The sequence below is a fragment of the Phyllobates terribilis genome, unplaced genomic scaffold (assembly GCF_046119375.1).
Source record: "Phyllobates terribilis strain yellow unplaced genomic scaffold, ASM4611937v1 Scaffold_2__4_contigs__length_985480577, whole genome shotgun sequence".
NCBI classification, from domain to species: domain Eukaryota; kingdom Metazoa; phylum Chordata; class Amphibia; order Anura; family Dendrobatidae; genus Phyllobates; species Phyllobates terribilis.
Genome location: NW_027362762.1, coordinates 512,732,341 through 512,750,721, shown reverse-complemented (window position 1 = coordinate 512,750,721; position 18,381 = coordinate 512,732,341). Strand labels below are relative to the sequence as shown.

The 18,381-nt window shown below is 42.3% G+C and overlaps 1 protein-coding gene across 1 annotated transcript; it reads left to right on the top strand.

Annotated features, from left to right (window-relative positions):
* The first annotated feature begins 465 nt into the window (after positions 1 to 465).
* Positions 466 to 18,058, top strand: LOC141252845 (cornifelin homolog). The gene is made up of 5 exons (XM_073670603.1): positions 466 to 556; positions 625 to 732; positions 2,173 to 2,309; positions 6,328 to 6,428; positions 17,704 to 18,058. The coding sequence occupies exons 2-4, from the start codon at positions 630 to 632 to the stop codon at positions 6,418 to 6,420; spliced, it is 333 nt and encodes a 110-aa protein (XP_073526704.1). The 5' UTR covers positions 466 to 556; positions 625 to 629; the 3' UTR covers positions 6,421 to 6,428; positions 17,704 to 18,058.
* Positions 18,059 to 18,381: the final 323 nt, after the last annotated feature.

The window sequence follows — 18,381 nt, the reverse complement described above, 5'->3', positions numbered from 1 at the left end:
TGGCATAGTGAAAGTGTGTGCTAAGCCAGTCTTGATGAATCGGCACCATTGTTTCTATTTTTGCCACCTTTTACCACTTGTGCTGCCAATTTAACACTCTAATAGACTAAAGAAAATTAAAAAATATATGTCTAATATGTCTTTGCAAGTAAAGCCAAAGAAAAACTTGAGTCCAAGCACGCATTAAGAAAAATGTAGGGAACACGACCTTCACAAATTTTAGATGTAGTGGTAAAAGATGAATTTATCAAATTATATGAAACCCATTAGATCCTTGAACACAAGATCCTAATCACATACGAGAGGCTGAGGAGCTATAGACACTATAGGGTAAACCTAAATATCTGATTACAACTGCTAGTTTTGATGGATCTGTTGAAATGAAGTAAGCAGAATTGGTCAAGAGCTGGATTGTTGTACATTGAGCAAACATAGAAGTATTGCGTACGTACATTCGTTATCTCGTTTTATTTTGTAACCAAACTGACTTCTCCTTCTGTAGACTTGATATTCCTATCAGAAAATGACACTGAGAGCTACAAGTCCTGGAGAGAAGGTAAGTGCAACCTCTATCTCCTGCACCATAAATATATAATAGGAATAACAATTGATGTGTTTCTGCAGATACCATGCCAGTGACCACTCAGCCCGGATATTACCCCCCGGAATATATGTCTCCCACTGGAGAGTGGAGCACTAACCTGTGTGACTGCTGCGAGGACTGCGGCATCTGTAAGTGTATTTTTCCATATAAAAATTGTACATTTTCCTGCCAGGACATGTCAAAGATAACCATAAGGTTCCATTTATCCGACCGAGGCCGAAAAAGTGTTCTTTGTCCACGGTCAGAGTTGTAGGCGCCAATATACATTTTTCAACGCTATAGAAAAGCACAGCAGACACGTATTTTTTCACAATTGTAATTCATTTACAACATGTGCCACTAAATGGCTGTTGGAGATCCAATGAAGGATACAATGAAGGATTGGAACGCTGTGTGCACACAGTCTAATGCGGTCTTTGGTAACCAGATCAATGGTAGTCATTATAAGGATCATGGAGATATACATTAATAATGGAAGCAGAGGCATGTGTTTAGCACTTACAGGTAGACAGGGTGTAGAAAGCTGCTTAAAGGGAATCTGTCAGCAGGTTTATGCAATGTAATGGATGATATAGGGGCAGAGAGACTGATTCCAGCTCTGTATCACTTATTGGATTGCTTGGTACAGTTTTAATATAATCCCTGTTTTCTCTGATGTAGATATAGCAGGGGTCAGAATGCTGAGCTCTGTATAACCCGCACACTCCACTGACAGGTAGTTTGCTGTGTATAGTACACCGTGCATTGTCAGCAAGTTGCCAATCAGTGATGGGGGCAGGGTTACACAGATTAGCTGGACTGGTTTACATGCGACGCCTAGTCCGGCAGTGATAATCTCCTGCTGATAAAACATTGATTGTATTGAAACTACTGTGCAAGTGTCACATCCCTGTAATCAGGATCTCTGCCCCTACAACAAGCTGTTCTTAGAATAAATAGCAACAACCTGCAGCTTCCCTTTAAATCTTTAGTATACTTGGCTTTAAATTAAGTGGGTATAGGGATTGCAGTGGCACCTGGGCTGAGTTTCATGATACACCACTGGTACAAAACCTTGGCATACAGTAATATTGGTGACATTGCTGTATGATTTTTAGATGATTCAGTTCAGTGGCACCGTTATTTTACTCTCCGAAATGTTTTTCAACGTTTAGGCTGCGTTCCCACGATGAGTATTTGGTGAGTTTTTGATGTTGCAGATTTTCTGCACCCATTAAGGAAAATAGGTTACTTGCATTTTTTCAAAAATATGCAGCGTAAAAAAAAACTCACCAAAAACTCAGTGTGCAGAAAATCCACTGCTTTTTACAGCAGCAGTATTGTGCATAAGGTTTTTTTAAATCCACATCTTGTGAATATTTGCTGCAGATGTTACTGCACTATTTTCACTATAAGATCGCAATAGTGTGGTATTTAAGGAAGTCCGCAGCGGATTTGCTCCATAGAAACAATACATTACACAGCGAATTGTGCACTACTGTTGTAGTTTTCTTTTCTGAGATGTGACTGTCTTTGTGAAAGTGACAAAAAAAAACTTTTTAAGCAGTTATCTGTTCCTGCAATTACAGGTCTCTTTGGGCTATGCTTTCCAGCATGCTTCGGGTGCTATGTGGCTAACAAATATGGGGAAAACTGCCTTTTGCCCTGTGTCCCCGGAGGAATGACTGCAATGCGCACACATATGCGACTGACTTATGGCATTAGAGTAAGTATTCAGACTGCTACTAGAGTGTGCAAGCACAATAATAGGTCGTATATAGTACAGACCAAAAGTTTGGACACACCTTCTCAGTTAAAGATTTTTCTGACTATGAAAATTGTACATTCACGCTGAAGTAATCAAAACTATGAATTAACACATGTGGAATTATATACTTAACAAAAAAGTGTGAAACAACTGAAAATATGTCTTATATTCTAGGTTCTTCAGAGTAGCCACCTTTTGCTTTGATGACTGCTTTGCACACTCTTGGCATTCTCTTGATGAGCTTCAAGAGGTAGTCACCGGAAATGGTCTTCCAACAATCTTGAAGGAGTTTCCAGAGATCCTTAGCACTTGTTGGCCCTTTTTCCTTCACTCTGCGGTCCAGCTCACCCCAAACCATCTCGATTGGGTTCAGGTCTGGTGACTGTGGAGGCCAGGTCATCTGGCGTAGCACCCCATCACTCTTCTTCTTGGTCAAATAGCCCTTACACAGCCTGGAGGTGTGTTTGGGGTCATTGTCCTGTTGAAAAATAAATGATGGTCAACTAAACACAAACCGGATGGAATAGCATGCCGCTGCAAGATTCTGTGGTAGCCATGCTGGTTCAGTATGCCTTCAATTTTGAATAAATCCCCAACAGTGTCACTAGCAAAGGACCCCCACACCATCACACCTCCTCCTTCATGCTTCACGGTGGGAATCCGGCATGTAGAGTCCATCCGTTCACCTTTTCTGCGTCGCACAAAGACACGGTGGTTGGAACCAAAGATCTCAAATTTGGACTCATCAGACCAAAGCACAGATTTCCACTGGTCTAATGTCCAATCCTTGTGTTCTTTAGCCCAAACAAGTCTCTTCTGCTTGTTGCCTGTCCTTAGCAGTAGTTTCCTAGCAGCTATTTTACCATGAAGGCCTGCTGCACAAAGTCTCCTCTTAACAGTTGTTGAAGAGATGTGTCTGCTGCTAGAACTCTGTGTGGCATTGACCTGGTCTCTAATCTGAGCTGCTGTTAACCTGCGATTTCTGAGGCTGGTGACTCGGATAAACTTATCCTCAGAAGCAGAGGTGACTCTTGGTCTTCCTTTCCTGGGGCGGTCCTCATGTGAGCCAGTTTCTTTGTAGCACTTGATGGTTTTTGCAACTGCACTTGGGGACACTTTCAAAGTTTGCCCAATTTTTCAGACTGACTGACCTTTACTTCTTAAAGTAATGATGGCCACTCATTTTTCTTTACTTAGAATTTGTATTATGGCAAGAAAAAAGCAGCTAACAGTCTATTCAGTAGGACTATCAGCTGTGTATCCACCAGACTTCTGCACAACGCAACTGATGGTCCCAACCCCATTTATAAGGCAAGAAATCCCACTTATTAAACCTGACAGGGCACACCTGTGAAGTGAAAACCATTTCCGGTGACTACCTCTTGAAGCTCATCAAGAGAATGCCAAGAGTGTGCAAAGCAGTCATCAAAGCAAAAGGTGGCTACTTTGAAGAACCTAGAATATAAGACATATTTTCAGTTGTTTCACACTTTTTTGTTAAGTATATAATTCCACATGTGTTAATTCATAGTTTTGATGCCTTCAGTGTGAATGTACAATTTTCATAGTCATGAAAATACAGAAAAATCTTTAAATGAGAAGGTGTGTCCAAACTTTTGGTCTGTACTGCTACCATGAGTGTGAAAGCACAACCAACATTCAAAAGTGACCAAAACATCAACCAGAAAGCATTGGTACTGAGATGTGGTCTGTGGTCCCCACCTACAGAACCACTCCTATATTGAGGGTGTCTTGATAATTGCCAATAATTTCCATCTATTGTCTACTCCATTTGCACAACAGCATGTGAAATTGATTGTCAATCAGTGTTGTTTCCTAAGTGGACAGTTTGATTTCACAGAAGTTTGATTTACATGGAGTTATATTCTGTTCAAGTGTTCCCTTTGTTTTTTTGAGCAGTGTATATATAGATCTATGTCACATGAGAATTGTGACATACTCATCTAGTTTAAACCTGGACTGGCCATACTTTATCAACATTAGGTTTTTGTACAGTCTGAGTTACGGTATGTGATATACTGAGGGACTGTCACGGGTGTGTCAGAAGTGACAGACAATCGCCCTGCAGTTGGTTATAGGGGATCTCTACGTTTAGCATTACAGACACCTTCTTAGAGGCTGTCCCTAGGACCCAGCGGATACCTCCCTCTGGCTAATTAACATCCTGGCCTGGGTGTATAAATACTTGCTGTGTGTCAGAGGGAGGTGCCGGCGATATTCATTACTCCTTGTGAAGGCTTGAGCGAGAGCAGCACTTCTTCCTCTCTGGAGCTTGAGGCCGTGTGCGCAATTGTCTGGAGTCGTCTAAAGCTAAGCAATTTTCCCTTGTTTGTCCTCCCTTGTTGTCTTTAGTGTTCAGTGGGGATCGACTGGTGCTCATCCCCTTTCTTCCCTAGCCAGGGCCAAACACAAGGGAAAGACAGGGTGAGGAACGCGTGCGGTGATTGGTGAAGAGCCAATATAGAGACGTTAGGGGAGACAGGGTGATATTCTATCAGGCAGGAGGTCTCCACTTCCCCCTTTCCCTAGAGTCTGGGCTCCCTTTCCCTCTTCCCTTTGTGTTGCACTATGTCTTTCCCAGTGTGGAGGACACTGCTGCAATATTTGCATTTCCCATTTTCAGATGCCTCAGTGCCTTTACGACAGTGGTAATTTGTTTCATCCGGACAACCTCTTTATACTGTGGCTGTTATCTATCCGTAAGCTGGGTGACTGATATCTTGTTGTGGGTTTCCCACCTCTGGAACCTCACATATCGGCAAATTGGGGAATTTTATTCTCTCTCTATGGGGCTCCAGGGAAAAGCTGAGAGCAAAGTTCAGTAACCCCATAGGGAATGAATTCGAGCGCAGGTCGATCATGCATAGTGCAGCTCTATTTTAACACTGATAAAAGTGCCTTGCTCTGCTGATCAGTGCGGTTCCCAGTGGTTGGACTTCCACCTATCAGCAAGTTACCTATGAATAGTTGATAACTTGTTTTAACCGGACAACCCCTTGAAGGTGCCCATTAACAGTATATGGTTATCATCTAAACCTGCTGATCTCAGCTGACCCTTTAGTGTGTATGGGGGTCAATGATGGACTCTTCCTTGCCAACAAATATCTAGAGAAATAGTGATCAGCATTATTTGATATTATCATAGGGAATACATACTCTACAGAGTCTCATCCATTGTCTGATGAAACCCAAGACACCAGCACTGAAAGATAACAAAGGAACTACTGAGCCACTGTTACATTGCAGCTCTGGGGTCCGGGCTTTTCCTGGGGTTTCCAGCTTCCGTCCATATCCCAGAAAACTGATGTGAGTGAAGCAATGACAATCTCAGCACAGCACTGTGTAATATGTTGGTGCTATAAAAGTGGCTCCGGCCATGATATAGCTTTGGCTAAGTTCAGACAAGCACGCCGATTATGGGACCAGTCACATCCATAAATTGTGGAGGACTAGTTATAGGTTCTTGTCCGCACGTTGGATGGGTGCAATAGCTGCTTGTTGTCAAATAAATAAATCTGGTCTGTAAAATGGACAGGACTAGTGGCAGCTGTGACTTTTTCCATATTGACATATGGTCTAAGCGAAAAATCACTCATCTGCACTAGTACATAGGCTACAATTGGTCTATGTGCTGGCAGTGTACAGTCCATTGCTCAGACAGACAACACTCCGACTGAAAGCATGATTGTGTGAATATACCCTTTGGGGGCAAGAAAGACCATACTGGTTGGATTTTACCATGTCCATTTTTGTTCATTTGTCAGCCACTTATCTCCTTCTCTATTGAAATAGATATGCACTATTAAAAAAATCTATGCACATCCAGCCAGGCCATTCATACATGTTTATTGAAGAGGTATACAAGATAATGTAGTTTTCTAAATAAAGTCTGTTAGTAAACCACAACTGCATACATAATAACTGTCTAAAAGAAGCATTTCTATTGCCTTATCAGGGCACGGTGTGCAATGATAGCCTCCTGATGTGTTGCTGTGGATGGTGTGAGACGTGCAGGATGGCCCGGGAAATCAAGCGATTGCAGAGCTGAGCTGTAAGGTAAGCGACAATCTCGGATTTTTTTTTTTTATTTCTGAGAAATGAATCTGAATGTCTCTGTGCAAAGTGATCTTCTACCTAAAAATTGCACCTCAAATGGGTTGTAAGCAGCACCCTCATAAGAGTGTGGGAGTATTTATATGCGGTATAATACATATTCCTTTAAAAGAAATACAATTCACTTACCATATTTAAGAAAACAGAAGTTAAAACATGGATCCGTTTCTTGACTTTTATGTTCTAATATTGTGAAAAAAGGTTTCCTAAATAGAAAATAGTGGTCATGAAATCATTGCCAATGTCACTCATCCCTTACCAAGACTACATACAGCCATATTGTAAGATATCTTACCAGTAAAAAAAAAATGGTTCCTGGGATATAAGGTTGGGGATTGACCCTAAGACTAGGTTATTAATTTGTGATCAGTGGTATTCCTACAGTCTGCAGAAAGAAGCGACCTCGGCACTTGGTGGGCCATGGCGCTAAACTCCCTCTATTTTAGTACTTGACATAGTACTGCAATCCTCCATGATGATTGTAACTCCCATGGCGGAGTCTATGTTGATATGCAGTTGCAAAACTTAAAAATTTTACTCATTGGATGTAAGAGCAAAAATGGGAAGAAAACAATAGTCATATGGATAAAAGTTTTGTTGTACTTTATACAAAAGTAGATCCATCTCACAAAGCAAACAATTATGGATGTTTCAAAGTGTGAACCGAAAATTCTATTTAGATTTGAGAGTCCTCAGTGGTTGATACTTTTTAATGGCTAACTGAAAAGATGGTAACAAGTTGCAAGCTTCCGAGACCCCTCAGGTCTCTTCATCAGGCACAGAATAACACACAATCTGAAGAGTCACACATTGTGTTGTACTATGCCTGATGAAGAGACCTGAGTAGTCTCGGAAGCTTGCAACTTGTTACCACCCTTTCACTTAGCCATTAAAAGGTATCAACCACTGAGGACTCTCAAATCTAAATATTTTTCTAGCATATGAAAAGAGATAGTAAGGCACCAGTCACACTATGCAGCTTTCAATTGTCGAGCACGAATCGCTGCACTCTGAATATAAAAGAGTGTTAGCCTGGAAACCACGTAGACAGGGCACTAGCCGTGTGCATGCGAGCCAGGTGGTGCAAATTCCATACATAGTGAAACTTGAGCCATAAAAGCTATAGAAATGGAACAGATAATGCACTCACCAACAGTGTTTCTTGATAATAGTCCTGCTTATTCGGGATTACACATGCGGAGTGGTGGTGCAGGTTCTGGGGTGCGGGGGGTAAGAGGACCACGGCCGTTTCACGCGAGTCCTGCACTTCAACGGGTCCACTACAGGGGAGCAGCCAAGGCCTTTTGGTTATATATCTGAAAATGAGGCAGTACGGCCAACTCACCTCCACAGGTGTTGATTAAGTGAAACAACACACAAATAAAAAAATGTTTAAAAACACAATGCAACACATACACAGTTACAATGAACTTATGAAAACTCAAATAAATACAGATAAATCCAGGCGATCATTGAGTCCTGCCGGACCTTGTGCGTTAGAGTCCAGAATTAGCCTAGCTTCTTTTTGAAGTAAAACTAAATTGTAATTACCTCCGTTTTTGGGCGGACTGACCTTCAGGAGGCCAGCAAAGCGTAGTTTAATAGGGTCACTACCATGAGCTTCTTTCATGTGCTGAATTAAATGGGGAGAGCCTTTTCCTGAACGAATCGATCTATAATGCTCACCAGACCTCACTAGCCGGGGTCTGATGGTTTTCCCAATGTAGAAAAATCTACAGGGACAGAAAATCACGTAGACCACATAATTAGTCTTACAGGTAATCAAATCCTTTTCTTGCCACTTTAGGCTTCCCAATTGAAAAAAACTTACCGCTGAGATGCAGTGAGCTGTGTGAACAGTGTCCACATTTGTAATTACCCTGAGGAATATCTCTCTCCAGCCAGTTCATATGAGGAATTTTGCATAAGTGATTTTTTACAAGTAAATCAGAAAGATTATGGCATCTTTTATACACGAACAGGGGTTTATTTTTTGCCTTTTCCTGTAGAATCCTATCCTGCTCTAACATATGCCAGTTTTTCCTTATTGCTGCCTGGATCACATTATCAAGGTTAGTATGCTTAAATGAACCTATCTGAATTATCCTTATCTTTTGCTGTCATAACAGCCAACCATTTGGGTTTTGTCGCTCCAAATTCAGACTGTGTGAATATGCAGAAAGATATTGATCTATTATTAAGTCTACAGAGTACACAGGATGAGATTAATCCATTAGAGGTAGAGGAATTAAAGGCTGAAGCTTTCAAGGGAGGTGTAAAATCCTCCTTTGTTCCTCCTGTCAGCCCTGGCAATGTAATTGATTTATTCTGAGACAGAGTAATCAGAGATGTGGAAGCCCTGAGATACACTGCCCCCACTAGCAATCTTACGAACTCAGAGGTAGTGGCTTTAACGGAGATTAGATCGTGGGAGGATACAGTGGTCAGAAGAGTTGATAAAGGGGGCAACCTTGTTCCCATAAAAAGAGAAGATTATATTAGAGAAGCTCTAAGACAACTATCAAACAGTTCTGCTTATGTATTATTGCAGAGTGACCATATTTTTGGGTATAAGAATAAATTGCGCACTTTCTTAAGGCAGTTTGTGCAATGCGGTGTTCTGTCACAAAAAACGGCTAATAAACTGCTTCCTGAGTTTCCCTCAAACCTTATTGGTACTACATCCCTAAAGTCCACAAGTCCTTAACGGCGCCGCCGGGTAGACCAATAGTCTCCGACATTGGTTCCGTCACAGAGTCCTTATCTCAGTACCTTGATTGGTTACTGTGCCCCATGCTTCAGGCTATAGGCTATTCCCTCTTACCTCAAAGACACGGGAGCTTTTTTGAGCTGCCTTTATGATATCGAGTGGCAAGAAGGGTTTAATTTGGTCTCAATTGACGTGGAGAGCTTATACACCCGTATTCCTCAAGCACAGGGCATTACAGCAGTACGTCTAATTCTCGAGCGTCACGGAATGGACGGTAACCTTGTTGAGTTCATTTGCCAGAGGTTGGACTTTGTCCTATCCAATAATGCTTTTAAATTTTATGACAAGTGGTACAGACATTGCAATGGTACCGCCATGGGCACGCCAGTCTCATGTACATTCGCCAATTTATTTCTGACTTGGCTAGAAAATGAGTTTATTACCTCTACTAATAATCCATTCTTAAAATTTATACATACTTATCTAAGTTATGTGGATGACGTGTTCATAGTCTGGATGGGGAAAAAAGAGGAATTTTTCGATTTCATAGAATTTCTTAATACTTCAGATTTGTGTAATATGAGATTTGCAGCCAAGTGGGTAGGAGAGTCCATAGATTTTCTAGACTTAAAAATTCATGTGGAGGACGGTAAAATTCTGACAGAGTGTTTTAAAAAATCAACTGCTAACAATTTCTTCCTGCGGTATGAATCAGCTCACCCTGGACTTACTAAGCGAGGGTTGCCGTACAGCCAATTCCTCAGGTTGAGGAAAATCAACAATTTTGATGAGGGTTTTAAAAAAACAAGCAGAAATAATGAAAACCGATTTTTTTGAATAGAGGGTACCCCAATAAATCATTAGAGCAGGCCCTCTATAAGGCGTCTGTCGCCTCTAAAAATCAGCCTCCTGGACAGCAAAAGATAAGGAAGGATAATTCAGATAGGTTCATTTTTTCATTTAAGCATACTAACCTTGATAATGTGATCCAGGCAGCAATAAGGAAAAAGTGGCATATGTTAGAGCAGGATAGGGTACTACAGGAAAAGGCAAAAAATAAACCCCTGTTCGCGTATAAAAGATGCTATAATCTTTCTGATTTACTTGTAAAAAATCACTTATGCAAAATTCCTCATATGAACTGGCTGGAGAGAGATATTCCTCAGGGTAATTACAAATGTGGACACTGTTCACACAGCTCACTGCATTTCAGCGGTAAGTTTTTTCAATTGGGAAGCCTAAAGTGGCAAGTAAAGGATTTGATTACCTGTAAGACTAATTATGTGGTCTACGAGATTTTCTGTCCCTGTAGATTTTTCTACATTGGGAAAACCATCAGACCCCGGCTAGTGAGGTCTGGTGAGCATTATAGATCGATTTGTTCAGGAAAAGGCTCTCCCCATTTAATTCAGCACATGAAAGAAGCTCATGGTAGCGACCCTATTAAACTATGCTTTGCTGGCCTCCTGAAGGTCAGTCCGCCCAAAAACGGAGGTAATTACAATTTAGTTTTACTTCAAAAAGAAGCTAGGCTAATTCTGGACTCTAACGCACAAGGTCCGGCAGGACTCAATGATCGCCTGGATTTATCTGTATTTATTTGAGTTTTCATAAGTTCATTGTAACTGTGTATGTGTTGCATTGTGTTTTTAAACATTTTTTTATTTGTGTGTTGTTTCACTTAACACCTGTGCAGGTGGGTTGGCCGTATTGCCTCATTTTCAGATATATAACCAAAAGGCCGCGGCTGCTCCCCTGTAGTGGACCCGTTGAAGCGCAGGACTCGCGTGAAACGGCCGTGGTCCTCTTACCCCCGCACCCCAGAACCTGCACCACCCCTTGTGGCGCCCCTGCTGCGCATTCGTGCCACAGATGCTAGAGAGGTGCATGAACGGATTCCTCCACAAGAGGCCCTCGCAGCATTCACACACCTCCAGCTTCCACCTCAGACCACCAGAGGGAGCCCGTTAGGGATATAAATAGGGAAGGTGGAGCTAGGCAGTCAGTTCCTGCAGTAGAGAAGCCTGAGAGAGGTCAGTCTGCAGTGGAGCTCAGTCTAGTCCAGAGAAGACAGCTAATAGTTCAGCAGTGGAGCACGAGGCTCCTGCAAGCTAGACTCAGGGAGCTCAGTTAGAGCCCAAGGCGTGCCGACGCCATAAGAGCGGTGAAGCGCGGCAAGCTGCCGCTAGCGTGTATAGCCTAGTGAGGGCCTCGAGTGCGGCCGAAGGCTAGAGGAGTGAGTAGCATTGGGGGCAGAGGAGCTGTTCAAGCTCACCCCAGAAAACATATACCGGACACCGGGTCCGCATCTACAGGGCCGTATATCCCCCCTTAGAGACAACCGGAGACCCCTGGAAGACTTCAGGTCCCAGGATCACCCAAGAGCTGATACGTACCAGAGCCAGGAGAAGGCCCTACCACAAAGTCAGCTGGTGCAGGACAGAGACAAAGTTAGGCCTAGCTATAAGCAGGTCAGAAACTTACCACACAAAGGCAAGAAACAGGAGGCCCTATACCCGCTCACAGGGGAGGATCCTGATATGCACCCTTCACCCTACAGTGCTCCGGGATGTGCCTGGATTTCCATCAGTAAAAGGTACTGAAGTGAACTGTGTGTTTGCCTATCCTTCTTCAGACCCGGCTGGGTCCCCTCTGTCCTGCATCCCTACATCCACGCTGCCCTGAGGCCTAGCCCCACCTGTGGGGAGCTATACCACCCAAGCTGCCTTAACACTGGCCTCAGTGGGCTGCCGCAGCGCTGGTGAGCCTCACCAGACACCACAGGTGGCATCACGAACTTTCACATAATTTTGCACCCTTTCAAAGAGAGGCCCAGGGTACGGGCCCGGGAGCCGACTACCGCGACATCCCCAAGACCAGGCAACAAGGCCGAGTCATCCCCATCCCCTGGGCGCGTCACCCTCTGCATCTGTAATCCTGAATAAACAGGACTATTATTAAGCAACACTGTTGGTGAGTGCATTATCTAAATATTTTTCTATCTATTGGCTAACATGGTACAAAAATATATATTTTTCCTGAACCGAAAATTATGAAACTCAGTCCATTATATGGAATTTGATGGGGTATACATTCAAATGAATAGTTATCCAACTAATGCATTGATGTCCAAAATCTAGCAGAGCAAGAGCTTATTTTCTTTTTGCAGCTTTTAAAGCTGTCTAGCAGATAATGTGACCCTTTCTGTCATGTCCATAGGCCCTAAGAGACTGCCATGGTCAAGTAATAAAAAGATAGAAAGAGACTAAACTTCATATCAATTAGGAAGGAAAGAAATCTACATAGGGTAGTTACATCATTCAGTTTTAAGGGGTTCATCCAGCCATTAGAGTAGAGACCCTCAACATGTGTCTCACGGACCCATGATGTGACTGACATCTTGGTGCATTAGCACCACGTCTAACACCGATAAAGAGCAGGTCTCCAGATGCTGCCCTTTGTGAGTAGCCCCACACAGAAGAGCAGATCTGGATGGGCATATTCTAGCTTTGCGGTTGAAGATATAAATTAAGTAATTTCTAAGCAGGATACAGGGTGATACCGCCATATAGAGGGGGTGTTTGAAGCTGGGTGTGATAGTGTGGTGGGAGTGCTTCATGCAAGAACACTGAATGACGGAAGGTGGGAATCCCTGAATGTAAGTACACTGCCTCCTTCTGATTTTTGTGGGGAACCTTTGGCTGTCATTATATATTGATAATGGGGGCTCTAGATGTAACTCACGGCCCTCTCTCAGAGCTGAATGTGCCTCTCAGGGTAAGAATGGTTGGGATTAGACGATCGTTAACCTGGTAACTATGTCAGAATTTGCAGACTATGTAATATGTATGAGGGTGTTCACAAAATGCAGATGTCGATGTAAGACCACGGCCCCACTATCAGTATTTGGTCAGTATTCAGTAAGTATTTTTTCTCAGGAATAGGAGCCAAAACCAGGTGAGGAACAATCAGAGAAAAAGTATAATAGAAACAAGTCACCAATTCTGCATTTATCACCCACTCCTGGTTTTGGCTCCCACTCCGTGGCCTATGGGATGAAATCAACCAGGCACTTTGATTCTTAAGCCCCTCCAGAAGACACTGGAAAGAGAATGTACATACTGGAGTTGGGAGAAATAGCTGTAAGCTCAGCCAGTATTTGTATGACAGCTACTAGATCTTTATGGGCAGGTTTAGAGAGAAGGCTAATTTGTGGATTGCTAATAATAAATTAATTGAAAGTGATTAGATTCGGCTGAAACGGTCTATACTCGGACTGTGAGTCACAGACATCTGAATGAGGCTTTTTAGTAACTAGCACTCTTCACATAACAATGCAAAAATAGATACTTAATTTTATTTATTTCAGGTCTCTCTACATATCATATGTTTGACATATCTAGAATGCAGTTTTATAGATATAAAAAAGAGACCTCAATATTACATCTACCTGAGCACCTTACTTCATATACCACATAACGTAGATGAGAAGACTAAAATATTCCAAGGGACTCTCACAGAAAAGGTGGGACAGAAAATATCAAAATAATTAAAAGTATTACAAAATGTATACACCATATATAATAACTGTTGCAATACTCCTCAGAAAATTGTAGTCCTTTTGAACAAAAGCAAGAGGAAGGGTATGTGCACATGGCATTTATTTCAGGCGGATTCTGCCTGGATCCTATCTGAATAAGCGCTAAATAAATGTTAGAATGAACATATCCACAGCAATGGCGAAACGACTTGCTGTGCATACTGTATGTTCCTTCTTCTTTAACGGCTTCAGGCTTTGTAAGCCGTGAATCAGCTAAAAGAAGTGACATAACCATTCTTCAGGAGGCTCCCCCTTGGAAGCCACCATTATCTATTTGGTATTTAGAATTTAACGGCAAAGCCAATGCAAAAACCACGAGAAAGATGTAAAAAAAAGACAATTCAGGAAAAACATTGCTGCCGTTCTCCTGAAAGGTTATCTGCTTCAAATACAATACAGGTATGTTGGCGTATAAAAGATGCTGTGTGCACATACCATAATGCTGGGGCTACACAGCGACTTTGGCCACTATACCTGTTGTGTGGCCAGTGTTCGCTAGGTCTTGTTGCTACATTACAGTGCAATACAAGTGAATGGGTTCACATTCCCACCCCGATGGGTACGGCGATTACCACTATCACATTTATTCCGTGGAGGGCCACAGAGAATATTTTACATTATGCTCTCCTGGACCAAGATTGTGCTTTTCGTATTATTTTACCGCACACTAGATATGACACCTATATTTGTAAAAAAGCAAACAAAAAAAAAAAAAAAAAACCCTCTCGATGAAATAAACTCATCAATTTTTTATTAGATTTTAATATAAAAATGAATACATTTACTGGCACTCTAAATACTTTATATTTGTTAAAGGGAATATGTCAGCAGGATTTCACTCCCAAACTATTTTATATGCCCATGTAAGCAGTGTCGGACTGGGGTGCCAAGGGCCCACCAGCAACATTACCTCCACTTTTCACATGCAAATATGACTTTATCCTCATTCACAGAATTCTATAGCAATAAACTGGGTAGATTGGTAAATGAATAAGATGCTGCCTTTGTCTGTATATGGTGAATGAAGTGTATTGTGCCAATCACTGCTCATATAAGAGGGTGGTGGGCCACTCCTGCACAGGGGCCGCCAGAGGACTCTCCTGTGAGCCAGTCCGAGCCGCCATGTAAGGGCTCACTCCCACTTGCGATTAAATCGGATGAATGCAGTCCGATAAATCGGATGGCATTTGATCCAATGTTAATCTATGAGCCCCCTTCTTTTTAACATATTTATTAATGACCTTGTAGGGGGCATACAGAGTAATATTTCAATATTTGCAGATGACACTAAACTCTGCAGGGTAATCAATACAGAGGAGGACAATTTTATATTACAGGAGGATCTATGTAAACTAGAAGCTTGGGCTGATAAATGGCAAATGAGCTTTAATGGGGATAAATGTAAGGTAATGCACTTGGGCAGAGGAAATAAAATGTATAATTATATGCTTAATTGTAAAACACTGGGCAAAACTGTAACTGAAAAAGACATGGGTGTATTGGTGGACGACAAGCTCACGTTTAGTGGCCAGTGTCAGGCAGCTGCTGCAAAGGCAAATAAAATAATGGGATGCATTAAAAGAGGCATAGATGCTCATGAGGAGAACATAATTTTACCTCTATACAAGTCATTAGTGCGACCACACTTAGAATACTGTGTACAGTTCTGGTCTCCGGTGTATAAGAAAGACTTAGTTGAACTAGAGAGGGTGCAGAGAAGAGCGACCAAGGTTATTAGAGGACTGGGGGGTCTGCAATACCAAGACAGGTTATTACACTTGAGGTTATTTACTTTGGAAAAACGAAGGCTTAGGGGTGATCTTATTACTATGTACAAGTATATGAGGGGACAGTACAAAGACCTTTCTACTGATCTTTTTACTCTGAGGCCTGAGACGGGGACAAGGGGGCATCTTGTACGTCTGGAGGAAAGAAGGTTTAATCATAATCACAGACGGGGATTCTTTACTGTAAGAGCAGTGAGACTATGGAACTCTCTGCCGCATGATGCTGGAATGAGTGATTCACTGTTAAAATTTAAGAAGGGCATGGATGACTTTCTTGAAAAGTATAATATTACAGGTTATATATACTAGATTCCTTGATAGGGCGTTGATCCAGGGAACTAGTCTGATTGTCGTATGGAGTCGGGAAGGAATTGTTTTCCCCAATGTGGAGCTTAGTGTTTGCCACATGGTTTTTTTTTTTGCCTTCCTCTGGATCAACAAGTTAGGCTATGGGTTGAACTAGATGGACTTAGTTTTTAAGGTTGAAGGAAGACTATGTTACTATGTGTGCGCATATGTAGGTTTTTTTTTTTCAGCTCCGATCAGTTCGAGATCGGTGCTGCAAGTCTCTCATGTGAGCGGATTGGAGCACAGAGCACTGACACTTGGCTCCAGCTCACAGAAGAGCAGGAGCCGAGTGTCATTAGTATATCACATCTGATGCTCCCGTGTCGGATGTGATTCGCTAGTGTGACTCCAGCTTAACTCTTTGAAAGACAAGTCCAGCTTTACCTTTACATGGTAGAAATCAGTTTACATATCAATTCAAATGCTGATTTCTCAGTAATGGAGGAACAGATTGGCCAAGTAAAGGTACTTCCGGACTTGTCTCTGCATGGGCTATATACACATACAATTAATTTGGGGTGTGAAATCATGCCGACAGACTCAGATTTGATGCAGAGCGTTTTTGCCTCTCTGGCAGAAAAAAAATTCATGCGGGTTTACATGCGTTTTTTCAAGCACTTTTCCAGGCGATTTTAGCATCACTTGGAAAAGTACTTGACAAGTTGGTCACACTATATAAATCCATGCAACTGGCATGGATTTATATTGTGTGACCACCTTAGATGCTTTAAATGCTGCATCTATAGTTAAAAAAAAAAAAGTTAAAAATAAAAAAACCCTGTATACTCACCTCTCCAGTCTCCTCCCTGCGACGATCCTCTCTCCTCGGCGTCCCGCGGTGTACTGGCAGGACCTTTGGCAACGTCATTCAGTCAGCTGGTCACGCGACCATCACCTGACTGCTGACATCAGTGGTCGCGTGAACATCCGCTGACTAAATGACCTCACCGCAAGTCCAGCAAGTACGCCACGGAGAGAGGACGCGACCGGGAGAAGACCGGAGAGGTGAGTATACAGGGTTTTTTTATTTTTAAGTTATTTCTTTTTTTTTCACCGCGTGGTAGCTGGGATGAAGAGGAGTTGTAGTCTCCTGGGTACCACACGCACCGCGATTACGCTGCAAATTCGCGGCCATTGAATTTAATTGAAACGCAGCAAACCTACATATACCTGCGGGTTTGCTGCGTTTCAATGTTCCTCAATGGCCGCAAATTTGTGGCATAATCGCGGTAGAAATGGTCATGCTGCGTTTTGCAATGTGAATTCGGCGCGCTAATTAGCGCATCATGTGCACAGCACATCCGAATTCACATTGCTTTGCATGGCAGACTGTTTTACAAGCGTTTTCACGGCCATAAAAACGCCGCAAAAATGCTACGTGGGCACATAGCCTAAAAGTCCTATACTGTTATGTACAGGCATCAGCAATCATGAATACTCTGCTAATAGCTAGTTGCCACAGATTAGTGGGGACAGTAATGTGGCTAATGACGTGATCGCTTCTCCACATTCATTGCATCCGTGGATTCAGGATGCTCTACTGCCTGCACATGTGCTGAACTGTCTCCGAACCTGGGCGCCAGGGAAGTGATCATTACCCATGTGACTGCTGCCTTCCGATGCCCTGGTGGCTGCTGCTTAGAGTTTACACCATTGATCCAGGGTATACAGAATAGCCAATGTCTGTACCCTACAGGTTAAGGCAGTGTAGATATTTGCGCAGAATGTGATGCAGCCCTGTTTTACTTTTGTTAATATCTACATTTTTCATAGGTTGCTGCTGTATAAGACGACATCAGAGGGAAGATCCTGCCAAATCCTCATCGGGTTTCTTTACCAACATGTAAAATGTCATTATTGAACGCTATATTATTGTTGTGACTTCATTTATATGTGCAGTGTACTTTCATTGTTCCACATACAATGTGTTCACTATATAACACTACGCCAAAATTAGCATTAATGATAACAATAAAAGACTGGAAAAAAACACCATGTTGTAATACGGGATAAGGAAATCTACCAGTGATATTATCTGCAGATGAAAAACGCATCAAAATCTTATAACAAAGAGATGGTGATAAATAAGTGTGCTTATTAAAGATTTTCAGCCCAATAATGAGTAACAAAGAGACGAGATACTGAGGATGCTGAATAAAAGACTGTAATGTGACAAAACACGTAATACAACCTATGGATGAAATGCGTCTAGTCAGAAGGGCTCGATACCAGCCTCCAGCCTACTGGGTAGGAGCACTTAGTTGCACCCTTTCCTTTTGTGTTGCTATCAGGGTGACCTGCATGGCCGACATACAAATGCCAAACTTACATGGATTCTAGAGAAATCTAACAATATAAGGACACGACCAAGACGACAGTAAATGACTAGTAAGAAAGTAACACGCACTGCACAAAGAGCAGGAGAATGTGCGGTGCATGCTGAGGGTGGTA